Source organism: Haliotis asinina, chromosome 16 (genome assembly GCF_037392515.1).
Source record: "Haliotis asinina isolate JCU_RB_2024 chromosome 16, JCU_Hal_asi_v2, whole genome shotgun sequence".
NCBI lineage: Eukaryota > Metazoa > Mollusca > Gastropoda > Lepetellida > Haliotidae > Haliotis > Haliotis asinina.
Genome location: NC_090295.1, coordinates 14,513,707 through 14,527,189, shown reverse-complemented (window position 1 = coordinate 14,527,189; position 13,483 = coordinate 14,513,707). Strand labels below are relative to the sequence as shown.

General features: G+C 40.7%; 1 protein-coding gene across 1 annotated transcript in view; it reads right to left on the bottom strand.

Annotated features, from left to right (window-relative positions):
* Positions 1–840: 840 nt before the first annotated feature.
* Positions 841–13,483, bottom strand: part of LOC137267590 (exosome complex component 10-like) — a 35,490-nt gene continuing 22,847 nt past the window's right edge. Inside the window, exons 9-22 of the mRNA XM_067802081.1 lie at positions 13,280–13,423; positions 11,555–11,745; positions 10,960–11,116; positions 10,303–10,451; positions 9,557–9,719; positions 8,785–8,923; positions 7,454–7,557; positions 6,360–6,437; positions 5,698–5,763; positions 4,957–5,077; positions 4,367–4,443; positions 2,868–3,087; positions 2,220–2,284; positions 841–1,727 (exon numbers count right to left, since the gene is read on the bottom strand). Of these exons, the coding sequence (XP_067658182.1) occupies positions 1,641–1,727; positions 2,220–2,284; positions 2,868–3,087; positions 4,367–4,443; positions 4,957–5,077; positions 5,698–5,763; positions 6,360–6,437; positions 7,454–7,557; positions 8,785–8,923; positions 9,557–9,719; positions 10,303–10,451; positions 10,960–11,116; positions 11,555–11,745; positions 13,280–13,423 (1,761 nt within the window). The 3' untranslated portion in view covers positions 841–1,640. The remainder of the gene's footprint in view (positions 1,728–2,219; positions 2,285–2,867; positions 3,088–4,366; positions 4,444–4,956; positions 5,078–5,697; positions 5,764–6,359; positions 6,438–7,453; positions 7,558–8,784; positions 8,924–9,556; positions 9,720–10,302; positions 10,452–10,959; positions 11,117–11,554; positions 11,746–13,279; positions 13,424–13,483) is intronic.

Sequence of the window (13,483 nt, the reverse complement as noted above, 5' to 3'; positions counted from 1 at the left end):
GTTTTCCATTTTTGTTGCGGTGAGGTTGGAGTAATGTCATTTTGAAGATCATTGCTACTGTACAGGGGCGTGAACGAACGCTAAGTCTCAGAAAATACAATCTACGCACACACACCTTTCTCCAAAGGTTTTATCAACCCATGAACTGATTTTCAGTAACCAATGCTTGGGTAATCATCTGGCTGGGGCATCGTACCTTAAGTGCTTACATCGATGTTAATGGTTTTGATTCCTGGATTGTGAGGTCCATTATCGAGTGCTGGTATATTGCTGAGTGCGGTATAAAACAAAACTCACTCACTCACTCACTCACTCATTGTATCTGCCCCTGCAGACAATTCTGTGATCAACATTATAAGCACTGATACTATTTGGATACGACGGCACGAATGACTACAAAATGGACATGCAGATTAATGCATGGCACAGTACACTTACAGCATGGAGCATGTTCATAATATTGTTGGTTGGTTGATCTTTTGTAGACTTGTTTATTCGTCATGCTATCCATCACAATTGGGTAGAACTAGTCTTCTGCAAACAGAAGATGCAGCAAGTGGGACTGGCTGGTGCGATTCACGGACTTGGTTGACACATGCCATCATATAATTTTTGTGAGCATTGATGCTCATGACCTGTTTTAGAGGCATTTTAGAAGTTGCTGAGCTGAAGGTGACTGAACAAATTTTATGACGTTTATCACTTTCCTGAATATTACTGAGTGTAGTGCCTAATAATAAAAAGACATGCCATTGTGGTTGACTTCTGGTTTGATTGAAATTGGTCAATTAAATTTGAAATATTCCAAATCCAAATTGGGCTTTTAACACAAAAGAAAGCCTTCTTCGCCATATTTGTATTTTATTTGACATAACTGTACATTGTGTCTGTACATAACATCACTCTCTCTCACATACTGTACATACATAATACATACCATATCACCAATAGTTCAACATACACTTTCATAACAGAATATTCAAGTGAACAACCTAAGCACTCGCACCTTAAATTGCCTTGGATAAAGTGAAAACAGCTGTTTTGGGAGCCATGTCAGACTTTCTACAGTACTCACAGAACTGAAAGATTTGAAATTTCCTGGATTCACCTATGGTACTGAAGTTTTGATGGATGTCTTATAATTGCAAGTAGCATTCATGGTGCCTACAAGACGTAGTAAACCCTCAAATTTGAGACTTTCAAGCCCATGCTCACACTTCCTGAAATGAGCATCACAAACAGATACAAAGTCTCCTCACCACTGTATCCTAAGTTGTTTTCCCTTTGTTTTAATTGGGAACACTGGCCCTGAAAAGTATTTCAGAAATAAATAACCCACAGATCAAAGAAGTTTGAGAACAGCTGATCGCTCTGTCTGGCTACTTTTGAAAGGCAAATTAGACACTTAATCTTAATATCTCCTTATGAAAAAGGTCTGCTAAGCTTGTCGTATCAGACAATTACTGGGCATTCTACACAGCATTCATCCCATGATGTGTGATGCAATAAATTTCCATTGTCTGTCCTGACAAACGTGATATTGATAATTACATCCGATCCCTTTGTCCTCTCCTACTGCCTGAGTCTCCCCTGAGAGACAGCTCGATGTTCCTGATGTTGACTATCCGTGTCCTGCTTCTCTAATGTTTCTTGTGGCCTCGGCTCTGGACCCCACCATGGGTGTAGGTGAAACTTCTGTTTCCTCGGGAGCTGGCATGTTTCTGATTCTGACAATGAGAGACATGGAGAGAACAAATGACAGATGTTTTACACTTGAATCATACTAGCCTGAACAGTTAGGTCATTGTTCATAACTAACACTTGGTCTCTGTAACATGAAAACCAGCCAGTACAGTGACCAAATAACATATCACAAACATCAATGTTACTTCCTTGTTACAAAACACAATCATTATCACAGTTCACAATGATAAAGTGGAAATAATGCTGACTGCAGAAGCCAAGGGTAAGTGAGTTTAGTTTTATGTTGCACTTGGCAATATTCAAGCTACATGGCAGCAATCTGTAAATAATCAAATCTGGATCAGTAATCCAGTGATCAACAGCATGTGCATGAATGTACACAACCCAATCCACTTAGCTGACTCTTATGACAAGCTTGGGTTACTGAAAATCAATTCTTACCCCAGATCTTCATGACTGCAGTGGAAAAGAATAAAGGACTGCTGACATGAATTTCCAATTTAATGCATTCCTACCTTATTCTTTTTCCCTTTCTGGAATTTACCAGCAGGATTAAAACCATCTTTGGCTTTGGAAGTTCCTGAAATAGAGGTTACAAATGTGTGAGACATTCACTCAATCACAAATTCAAATTCACAATTTTATCAAATGCAATAATATCACAAAATACCTTCAGTAAGCTTGTGGTACATGTATTGAACAAAGTGTTAATCATGAAAACCAAAAACAATATTTGTCATTCAGTTTTAGCAATTTCAGTGAAACCTTGTTATTCCAAACTTCATTAATCTGAAAATTACTCTTTTGCAAACATGTTGTTTGATGATGTCTGAATCATCATTTTACCAATGACAATTCAATTCCAAATGTTAAAAACTTTGATGATTTTAATTTGTACATTACTCTATAGACTGATGAACTTGGACTGTAAAACTTTCACCAAACTGGAAAAATGTCCCCATTAACATAATAGGGAGTGAGCTACCGAGTATGGTTTTCACCACTTTTAGCAATATTCCAGCAACACCACATCAAAGGCACATAAGAAATGGGCTTCACAACTGATGTGGGAAATTGAACCCAGATCATCAGCATGACAAGCAAGCACTTTAACCACTAGGCTACCTCACAATCCCAATACAAACATTACACAGGACACAAACCTTGAAACATTTGGTTGTAAGACCCAGTGTAATCATGAGCCACAAACTCCTTGCTCTTCTTTGACTTCTTCTTCGGCACCTTTTCTTCTTCCTCAACCTCTTCCTCTGGCTCTTCTCCCTCCTCATCTCCTAACGACGGTTCCTCAACCACTCCTTCATCCATGGCCCCAGGAAGACTCGCCTCATACAGCAGTTCCTTTTTCTTCTTCTTTTTCTTCTTCTGCAAATAAATACCAGCCTTGTCAGAATTTGTTTACTGACTTGAGTGTATTGTTTAAGACAATATTTCATCAATATCACAGCACAGTAAACAACTGAGCATGGACCACATATTGCTGTGATTGAGAATCGATGTACATCTCTCAGATACCATGACATGGGCAAACAACATCAACAAGCCATAGCTTTGAGCCATTTTGCCAACTTGTTGCTCATCTTCAACTTTAAATTTTCCAACCATCAATAACAATCTCAAACTATTTACGAATATATCCACAAAGTGGATGGAGAGCACTGAAATTCTTTCAGCTCTGCTCTGGAAAAGACATATTTGAATGGACAGATGGACAAAGTCCAAAATAATGACACTGCCAAACATGTTGTGAAACCCACATTAAGGCGTTAATACTCAGTTTAACATTTTTGCATTGCATGGTGATGTACCTCTGAATTTGTGGATTTAGGAAAATGCAAACTGTAATAAAAGACACTTTTGAACAAAAATAATTAAATTAAAATCCAAGAAACATTCCTGTCTCACATATTTGAGATAATTGAACTAAGATCTGTGTGGTAGGCATGGAAGACATATTCTGAGTTCACCTTTCCCAGTCACAAGATTGAACTTTGCTGAGTATGGGTTTTATACCTCCTTTAGCCACACCATGGCAGAGCATCTTCACATATCGTACACATTAAGGGCCAAGGTGTGACTATCTCAACACAAGGCAACACCCCCACCCCTACTGTCATCAGCTTCACCCCTAGTGCCATCAGCTCCACCAATAGTGCCAGCTGCTTCACCCCTAGTGCCAGCAGCTTCACCCCTACTGTCATCAGCTTCACCCCTAGTGCCAGCTGCTTCACCAATAGTGCCAGCTGCTTCACCCCTAGTGCCAGCTGCTTCACCCCTAGTGCCAGCAGCATCACCCCTAGTGCCAGCAGCTCCACCCCTAGTGCCAGCTGCTTCACCCCTGCTGCCAGCAGCTTCACCCCTAGAGTCAGCAGCTCCACCCTAGTGCCAGCTGCTTCACCCCTGCTGCCAGCAGCTTCACCCCTAGAGTCAGCAGCTTCACCCCTAGTGCCAGCAGCTCCACCAATAGTGCCAGCTGCTTTACCCCTAGTGCCAGCTGCATCACCCCTACTGTCATCAGCCTCACCCCTCGTGCCAGCAGCGCCCACCCCTATTGCCAGCTGCTTCACCGCTGCTGCCAGCAGCTTCATCCCTAGAGTCAGCAGCTTCATCTATGTCCTCCAGTATTATCCTTAGCATGTCTCACCTGAGCCTGTTCCCGCAGCACAAACTCATTGGTGCTGATGGGGATAGTGTCAACCTTCATTTTCTTGGCAGGGGGTTCTGAAACATGAACAGTGAGTGAGTGGGTGGGTGGGTGAGCAAGAGAGCGAGCATTTGTTCTGAAACACAAAAAGAGTGAGTGAGTGAGCAATTCTTAAACATAAGCAGTAGAATGTGGAGTGCGAGTGAGTGTAGGGAGGAAGTCAGTCAGGTTCAGTCAGGTTTAAAAGCCTGACCTGCCATTATTCTACCATCATGACAGTGGGAACAAAAGTCACACATTGAAACCAAGTGGTGAACTGCAAATAGGAAATGTTTCAATAATGTATAATCCACAGGAACTATTTCAAACACTGCCTTTGACTGTAAAATGCTGGATCTAATTCTTACAGGGACAAAAAGGAACACCTGTCACTCTTGATTTTTTATATCTTGCTTGACCTTTCACTTAATTAACTCCAACTTTGCCAAAGGACCCATCTCCACCTGATTCCAAAACTCCACTCCGATGACCAACAATGAAGTTCTGTCAACCGCTCCAAACCTGGAACTCACTGGGCACCTGTCACTCACCATATATATGCACTGGTTGACCTGTTACTGGGTCGATCTCTGTGTCCGATGTCTGCTCTTTCGGCGGTTTTACATCCTTCTTCTTGACAGTGTTTGGTTTCAGCTTCCAAGGATTTACATTCTAAAACAAGGAAAGGAGAAGATTATTCACCCTTTTAAGACTTTGTAGGGAATAATGTGGTTGATTATTCAGAAACAGACTTCAGTTTACTGTAACATGGAGTAAAGGAGTTAGTGTGGTTTTATGCAACCTTGACAATATTCCAGCAATATCCTGATTGTCGACAGTAGAAATGGGCTTCATACATTGTGCCCACTTGGGGAATTGAACCCAGGTCTTTTGAGTGACGAGCAGACACTAAAATGATTATGATATGCCCTAAAACAAGCAGGAATTGCATGGCACCTGATTATATCATAGTGAATGATTGAATAAGTTTCTGTTATCAGCACAAGTTATAGTCTGTATGGTTCAAAAGTGAACTGATGAATTGCAGTCAAGCTTGAAAACTAATAAACATAACATACTCAATGAAACACTGATCAGAATCAGAACATCATACCAGGTTTCTACAGAATATTTTTCCTTAAAATAAAAAAGTTGTTTAACAAACTATCATTAACATATTGTATTGACACAGTTCACTATTTTTTACCATGGAGGTGCTCAGAGAAAGAGAAATGACACTCAACATTAAAAACAACACAATTTCAACAAACAGATTTTCAACATGCACCCACCTGAACGGAAAGTTGTGCTTGTGACGTCACTCTGGTCTTAGTAGACTTTTCATCTGGTTGTAAATACTGAAATATAAAGACATAATATACATTTACCACACTTACAAACACAATGAATGGGTTATGGAAGACAGTTTAGACCCAAATCTTCCTGGGTCTGTCTTTAAATCCATCTCCTGCAATTGATACAGATCATGTTGGGAGAATGCAAGTCACCATGACCAAGCCAACACATTAGCTTTACATAAGTTATATTCCTGGAGATACAAAAATATCTATTCCCATTTGGAAATTATACTGAAAATGTTGCTGACTTGCTGATTATTGGCCTCTAACAGTGTCCAGTTAATGCCAGATATTGTGCTCACAGAACATGGCTCATACTCAGGCCAATGTTTTCATCAAACTATATGGCAGCATATCCTTGCAAAACTAAGACATGCAACTCCAGTTTATGACAATGTCCAGATAGAACATGGTACATAGTCAAGCCCTACGTTGGATTCAAACCAATGATCAGCTGATCTGTGCAAACTAAGGCAGGAGACACCAGACTGCCCATTCCTGATAGACCAGTCTAAAGGTCAGCTAATACTGGCATAAAATCATATGACAGCAGAGCATTGCAAACTAAGGGAGGCAACTTACATGAACTGACTTACCATCTGGAATGGACTCAAAAACATTCCCTTTATTTCTTCTGCCTTCTTCTGAACCTCTGACACAAAACTGTTTGCTCTCTGAAATCAAAAAGGCCATGCAAGCAATAATACAAATATTCTTCACTGGAATACTAGAACAATTTATTGATTATTCAAAAATCAACAAAAACCTGAGTGGATGTTGTTTTACTCATTAGTCACCCATATTCTAGCTCTGCAACTGCAGAGTTTTGATGTCATTGATTTGAAAGATTTTACCAATATAGACCTACAAATGATTCCAGTTAGTTAAGCCATTAAATGATTAAAATTGTCAATGTCTATCTCAACTATGATTACCCACGAATGCCAACATTTCACTGGTACTGAACTGCCAGATTTGTATCATGAATCTGTCTTGATATATTTTTAAGAGGCCTACTCTGATATTTCAAACTAGTCTAGATAACCTCTGCCACAAACCATCAAGATGTGGTGATATACCAAACCAGTAAATCAGGTCTTTTTCATCTGTTTTTTGTTCTGTCATTACACCATGAACCTTCATTGAGAAAATATAATTAACATACATATAAAATAAATTTATTTGCTTATTGAATATTTATTGAGACATTAAAGGTCTTCTGATAAACTGTGGCATTGTCATTCTCGTGTGTCCAGAATATCATCTTACTTCCCACTTTCACATCATAATTATGACTACTCCAGACGATCCAGGTTAGAATTGGTCTTCAGTAACCCATTCTTGTCATAAGAGGTAACTAATGGGATCAAGTGGTCAGACTCACTGAGTTGACAAATGTCATTGTATCCTAACTGTGTTGATCTACGCTCATGCTGTTGATCCCTGGATTACCTGGTCCAGACTCGATTATATACAGATTCACAGAAAGCCAAAAGATAACTGGAATATTGCTGAGTGCAGCATAAAATTAAACTCACTCATAATTATGACACAAAGCAATCAGAAAATCTGAGATTTCTACTTTAGGACCCATATTTTAGAATTCGCCAGTTTGTTTACAAACTGAGACATTTCTGATGATTTCACACTGTCGCGTCATAACAAGACAGAGAGTGTCAAGAGTCATCACCTTTGTTGTCCAGCTGAAGGCAGAGATGATTGGCTTGTCCTGCAAGAGTATCTTATCCCTGTCATGATGGAATAAAGATGGTGATGTGGAAATCAGAGAAGAATCTGAAAGAGTAAAAAAATGGAGTGAGTGAGTGAGTGAGTTTAGTTTTAGGCCATTCTCAGCAATATTCCAGCTTTATGACTCAGTCTGTAAATAACTGACTGTGGAAGGACAATCCAATGATCAACATCATGAGCATCAATTTGTGCAATTGGGAACCGATGATATATCACAACTAAGTCAGCAGGCCTGACCACCCGATCCCAATAGTCACCTCTCACGACAACCATAGTCACATTCTGTGGTAACATGGGTTGCTGAAGACCTACTCTACTCCTGATCTTCATAGGTCAGTAAAAATACACCTCTTTGAAAACAAAATAGTCTTGAGGCAGAGAGCTCTGCTACTACAGTGGAAAAGTAAAGACCCTTTAACTAAACAGACCAGATAAGTAAACACTATTTGGTCCTGGCAAATTTCTCTATTGATTATCACTATTAGCTGACCAGCTACATGCAGCTGACAATACACTGACAATACACTGACAACTAGAGGCCAGCCCTGCTTAGTTGTTCTGTTGTATACATGTACATGCATATGATTGTCATTGGCAGGTTTTCATAAGTTTGGATAAGTAAAATACCTGATACGTAAACAATTTGGCTAGTCCCTTGAAATTTACTCATCAGGTTTCCACTGTATTCACAGTCAGGGATTCAAACCAATAACCTGAAGATCCTGACAGCCCTAAGCGATTCAACTCCAACAGACCTGACTAGAATCGATTAGGACAAACCTTCACTGGCGTATTGTCCTCTCAGTGATGTTAAGGTTCTACTCCTTGAGGTTGAAAGCCAGGTATTCAGCAAACACTTCAACCACTAGGCTACCACGCCATCCCCTTATTTCTTGCACACAGCAATGCATAGGAACATGACATTTTAAGGCTATTTAATCATCATATTAAAAGTAAGGACTGTGAAATCTGGGTTGTCTGATATCACTCAGCCACTGTTGAGGATGTAGGAGTGAAAGTTACATGTGCTACTTCATATATTTACATCATTTTCTAAATTAACTTGATAACCACTCTTCCGACATGGGCTGGTATAGATCATCATAAAATGTTTCCACTGAAGATTGGGAAGATCCCAGTGCAACCATGGGATGCAACTCTGCATCATTACCCATACCTTGCTATCTTAGCGATATTTGTCTCTACAGGAAATGAAAATAAATAATGTGGAATTTTAAAAAAAAATAAAACCACATCTGTCTGTTGATTTACCTGGTTGGGATTCATCATCTGTAACCATGGCAACAGCCTTGTTGAGGTGCGAGGTGTCATGAGGGCAGTTAAGGAGGCTTTCGGAGTCGTACTTTGGATGCTGGGCAGCAGAAGGTAACTGGGCTTTTGTCCGTTCAGTCTGATGCAAAATTCAGTTTTTGTTAATTCATTTTGACAATTGCATACAAAACAGAGTGTTAATTTTTTTCCTATGGATGTCCTCAAAAGTAAACCAATTCAAAAGCAAAAAGCTCAATGAACCAGTACATCTCAACTTCAATAATGATTAGTGGTCTGATCAGACAATCTGAAGACCAAGCCATTTTCTACAACCCAACACTAATGATTTCCAGTCCTCTCTCAAATTCTGATCTAGACTGGTTTTGAAAGAACTTCTTACTATGTACATAAAGTAAACAGTGAGTGAGTGAGTGAGCATGGCTTAATGCATATTTGTCTCAATATTCCACCAATTTGACATCAGAACTGGGCTTCAGACTTTGTACTCATGTGGAGAATTGAACCAGTCTTTAGCTTAGCAAGCAATTGCTTTAACCACTCTGCTACCTACAATACCCACAGGAAATTGTAATGGTGAGTGGGTGGTTTTAGTTTTACTCTGCTGTTAACAATATTTCAGCAATATCATGGTGGGAAACACCAGAAATGGGCTTCACTCATAGTAGCCATGTCGATCAACTTTTTGGTGTTGCGAAATTCAAGTTTGACATGTTTAGTACTGTCCCCCTACTGGATGCTTGACAACACTGACCTTGACAACAGAAACACTCCTCGCCTCCAGGATGATGCTGTGAATCTCGGACAGATTCTGTCGGACGAGGGGAGGGATCGGTCGGCAGCATGCCAACACACCCTGCTGTTCCCTTGGCAACACCTGCGTTGTCTGCAGCAGCATGTGGTTTGGGAACACATACCTGCAACATATACCAGCATCTGCCAGCACAGATACCTGATTTTCTGCTCTGTTTTGTGAGTGAGTATGGTTTTACAATAATTTTAGCAGTATTCCAGCAGTACCAGAAACACCAAAAATAGGCCCAGGCATTGCACCCATGTGGGAATCAAACCTGGGTCTTTGGTGTGATAACCGAACACTTTTACCACTGGGCTAATCCCTCTCCCCCAACACTGAACCTTCATTACACTGGGGTCGTTGGAATAACAAGATAATGTTTTAACCATTAGGCTACCCCTGTGACAAAGGACATGCTACAGTGAGAACTAAATGGTTACTTTAATATACATAGTAGATTCATATTTGTACCCTTATTTCCTGACCCCAACTCAGCAAAGCGATCTAAGCAAAAAGGTGCTTTTGCCTATTATGCATTTAGAGACCTCCCAGCCTGAGGACCATACTTCTGTCTTACTAAACCTGGAATTTGCTTGCATGTATGAGACCCTGATGCTAATTTTTTTTCAGTTCTTATGTTCAATGGGGACTATTGAACCACAGAATTACCCTGTGGATGACCCTAGGTGATGACCTTGACCTACCAGGGACTCTCATCTTCCTGTCTGGCCACCTTGTTCCGCCATGCATAGAGATCTCGGAGAGCCTGGAGCTGCTGGGAGTTAAACAGCTTCTTGCTCTTCCTGTACAGGTCCAGGTACTGGTTCTCCTCAAACAACGGCTTCCGGAACACCTGAGTATACACAAACTTTTAGGAAGGGACAGTCACAGCAGTTCAGAGGTGCTTCAGTTACAAGTAATGATTCAGTATTACATAGAGTACATTTGGAGTGTGTGTCACTGTCAGCACTGTTGTGTCAAACAGCCAATTAGAGGCTATCCTGGCACAGATGCTGATACTGTGCTCTCAACCAATCAGCTTCACTTACTATCATGACCCTCCCTAGCAGAGATTTAGGCACTGCTGTGTCAATGGACCAATCAGCTATCAAGACCTTCTGTTTGATGGAGTCAGTGCGATGGCATTGTGTTAATTCACCAGTCAGCTATCAGGACCTTCACTGTGAAGAATTTAGGCACTGTTGTGTCAATGGACCCACCAGCTATCAGGATCTTCACTGACCTTCCCTCATGGAGATTTAAGCACTGTTACGTCAACCAGCCAATAAGCTATCGGGACACACCCTGCTACAGAATCAGGCACTGTTGCGTCAGTCAAACAATCAGTTTTCAGGTCATACCTTGGCACAGATCCGGGCACTGTTTGACAGGACATGGTAGAGGAGGTTCTTCTGTTCATTGCCCTTCTGCAGTAGTTCATTCTTCATCTTGTCATAGATGTAGAGCAGGTAGTGTGTGTCAGTCCTCGCATACTTCAACATAAGCTCTGGCAGTGGCCTGAAAGAGATGTCAACATTTTTCTTTACAACATACAGGAATAAACACCTCTTGTCCATGTTGTCCACAGTATTACCTCACATACAAACCACCATATGAGGCTAGGCTTCTTGGTGAAGAAATAAAGAACAATTTTAAAGTCCTGCTCAGGAAAGGGAAATGTGCACTGATGCACAAATGCACAGACAGAGTCCATTTTAATACAAGCCACAAAAAGTGTTGCTGGGGTTGAAAAAGGAAACAGACATGACTATCCAAAACAAATCAAATAATCCTCGATGCTGTATAATTTCCAAACTTCGTCTTGTCTTTCATATCTTGAAAAACATATCACCGAATAAGGCTTATAACTTGTGTACCAAAACTTCTACCTTTACTCACTGTGCCTCAGTGTACTGCAATCAAGTTTTGGTTACCTGAGGACATCACATGACCTACCTGATCCTCCAATCAGCAAGCTGATATTTCTTGTCTGTGGTCACCTGACAGTACACATTAAGTAAGTGAGCCAGTGATGCTCTAGAATGTTCCAGTGTCCGAGCTGCCTCTCCTGTATCGAACATGTTGACTACATACAAGTTGAAGTCACGTTGAAGCCACTCAATGTCCGAATGAGCACCATGGAAAATCTGACACGACAAGAGACTGAGTGAGAAAAAGCAATGCTACAGCTTCTTCATGCAATCACATTTTTTTTATATCAGTAAACCTCGCCAATGGCAGCAATGGAAATATTCTTAAATACTCAAGCATCAAAAATAACATCACAGCTATCATTAAGTAACTGACAAGAATCATAGGAACTGTGAAGTCTTTTCTGAGGATGTGCATGTTTTATCATAGCTCCAGTGTGCCAATGATGGTTGTTTGTTGTTTCACACTGCAATCAGGAATATTCCAGCTGTATGGTGATGATATGTGAATAATCGAAACTGGACCAAACAATTCAGTTGTCAAAAGCATGGATCTATGCAGTTGGGATATGATGACGTGTCAACCAAGTCAGTGAGCCTCATCACCACATCATGTGAGTCGCCTCTAACAACAAGCATGGGATCAATTCTAACCTGGTTCTTGAGCATGTGTGTCAGTGATGTAGTCCTTACCTTTACAATTCAATATTTATTCTGACAAACCACTATTGGTGGTACAGGAACAATACAAATACAGTCATCATATAAATGATAAATTGTTATGATCACTTGGCAACAATGAATGTATTAGTGTGTTATCCTTTTATGGTATTATTGATAGTTCTCATAAATGTTGAAATATGCTTAACAAGTGAATAATCATTTAAGGCAAACAGTAGTTTCATAGTTTAGTTATAATGTTAGGGTCTGTGAACACTTCCTTAAGGAGATGAACGTTGTGTTGGAGCTCCAGGGTGTCGATGATGTAGGGTCTGTGAACACTTCCTTAAGGAGATGAACATTGTGTTGGAGCTCCAAGGTGTCGATGATGTAGGGTCTGTGAACACTTCCTTAAGGAGATGAACGTTGTGTTGGAGCTCCAGGGTGTCGATGAAGTAGTTCTTACCTTTACAATGTTGGGGTCTGTGAACACTTCCTTAAGGAGATGAACGTTGTGTTCGAGCTCCTGGGTGTCGATGATGTAGTTCTTACCTTTACAATGTTGGGGTCTGTGAACACTTCCTCAAGGAGATGAACGTTGTGTTGGAGCTCCAGGGTGTCGATGATGTAGGGTCTGTGAACACTTCCTTAAGGAGATGAACGTTGTGTTGGAGCTCCAGGGTGTCGATGATGTAGTTCTTACCTTTACAATGTTGGGGTCTGTGAACACTTCCTCAAGGAGATGAACGTTGTGTTGGAGCTCCAGGGTGTCGATGATGTAGGGTCTGTGAACACTTCCTTAAGGTGATGAACGTTGTGTTTTAGCTCCAGGGTGTCGATGATGTAGTTCTTACCTTTACAATGTTAGGGTCTGTGAACACTTCCTTAAGGAGAAGAACGTTGTGTTGGAGCTCCAGGGTGTCGATAATGTAGGGTCTGTGAACACTTCCTTAAGGAGATGAACATTGTGTTGGAGCTCCAGGGTGTCAATGATGTAGTTCTTACCTTTAAATGTTAGGGTCTGTGAACACTTCCTTAAGGAGATGAACGTTGTGTTGGAGCTCCAGGGTGTCGATAATGTAGTTCTTACCTTTACAATGTTAGGGTCTGTGAACACTTCATTAAGGATGTGCATGCTGTGTCGGAGCTCCAATGTGTCAATGATGTAGTCCTCTTCCCTTGTCGACACCTGCATCAGGCATGTCAGCCCTTGAAAGCTCCTGTATGTGTGAGCCTGAAATAGAAAAACATTGTGATGTTTTGACATTCAAAGCACACAAAGAAGTGACATGAA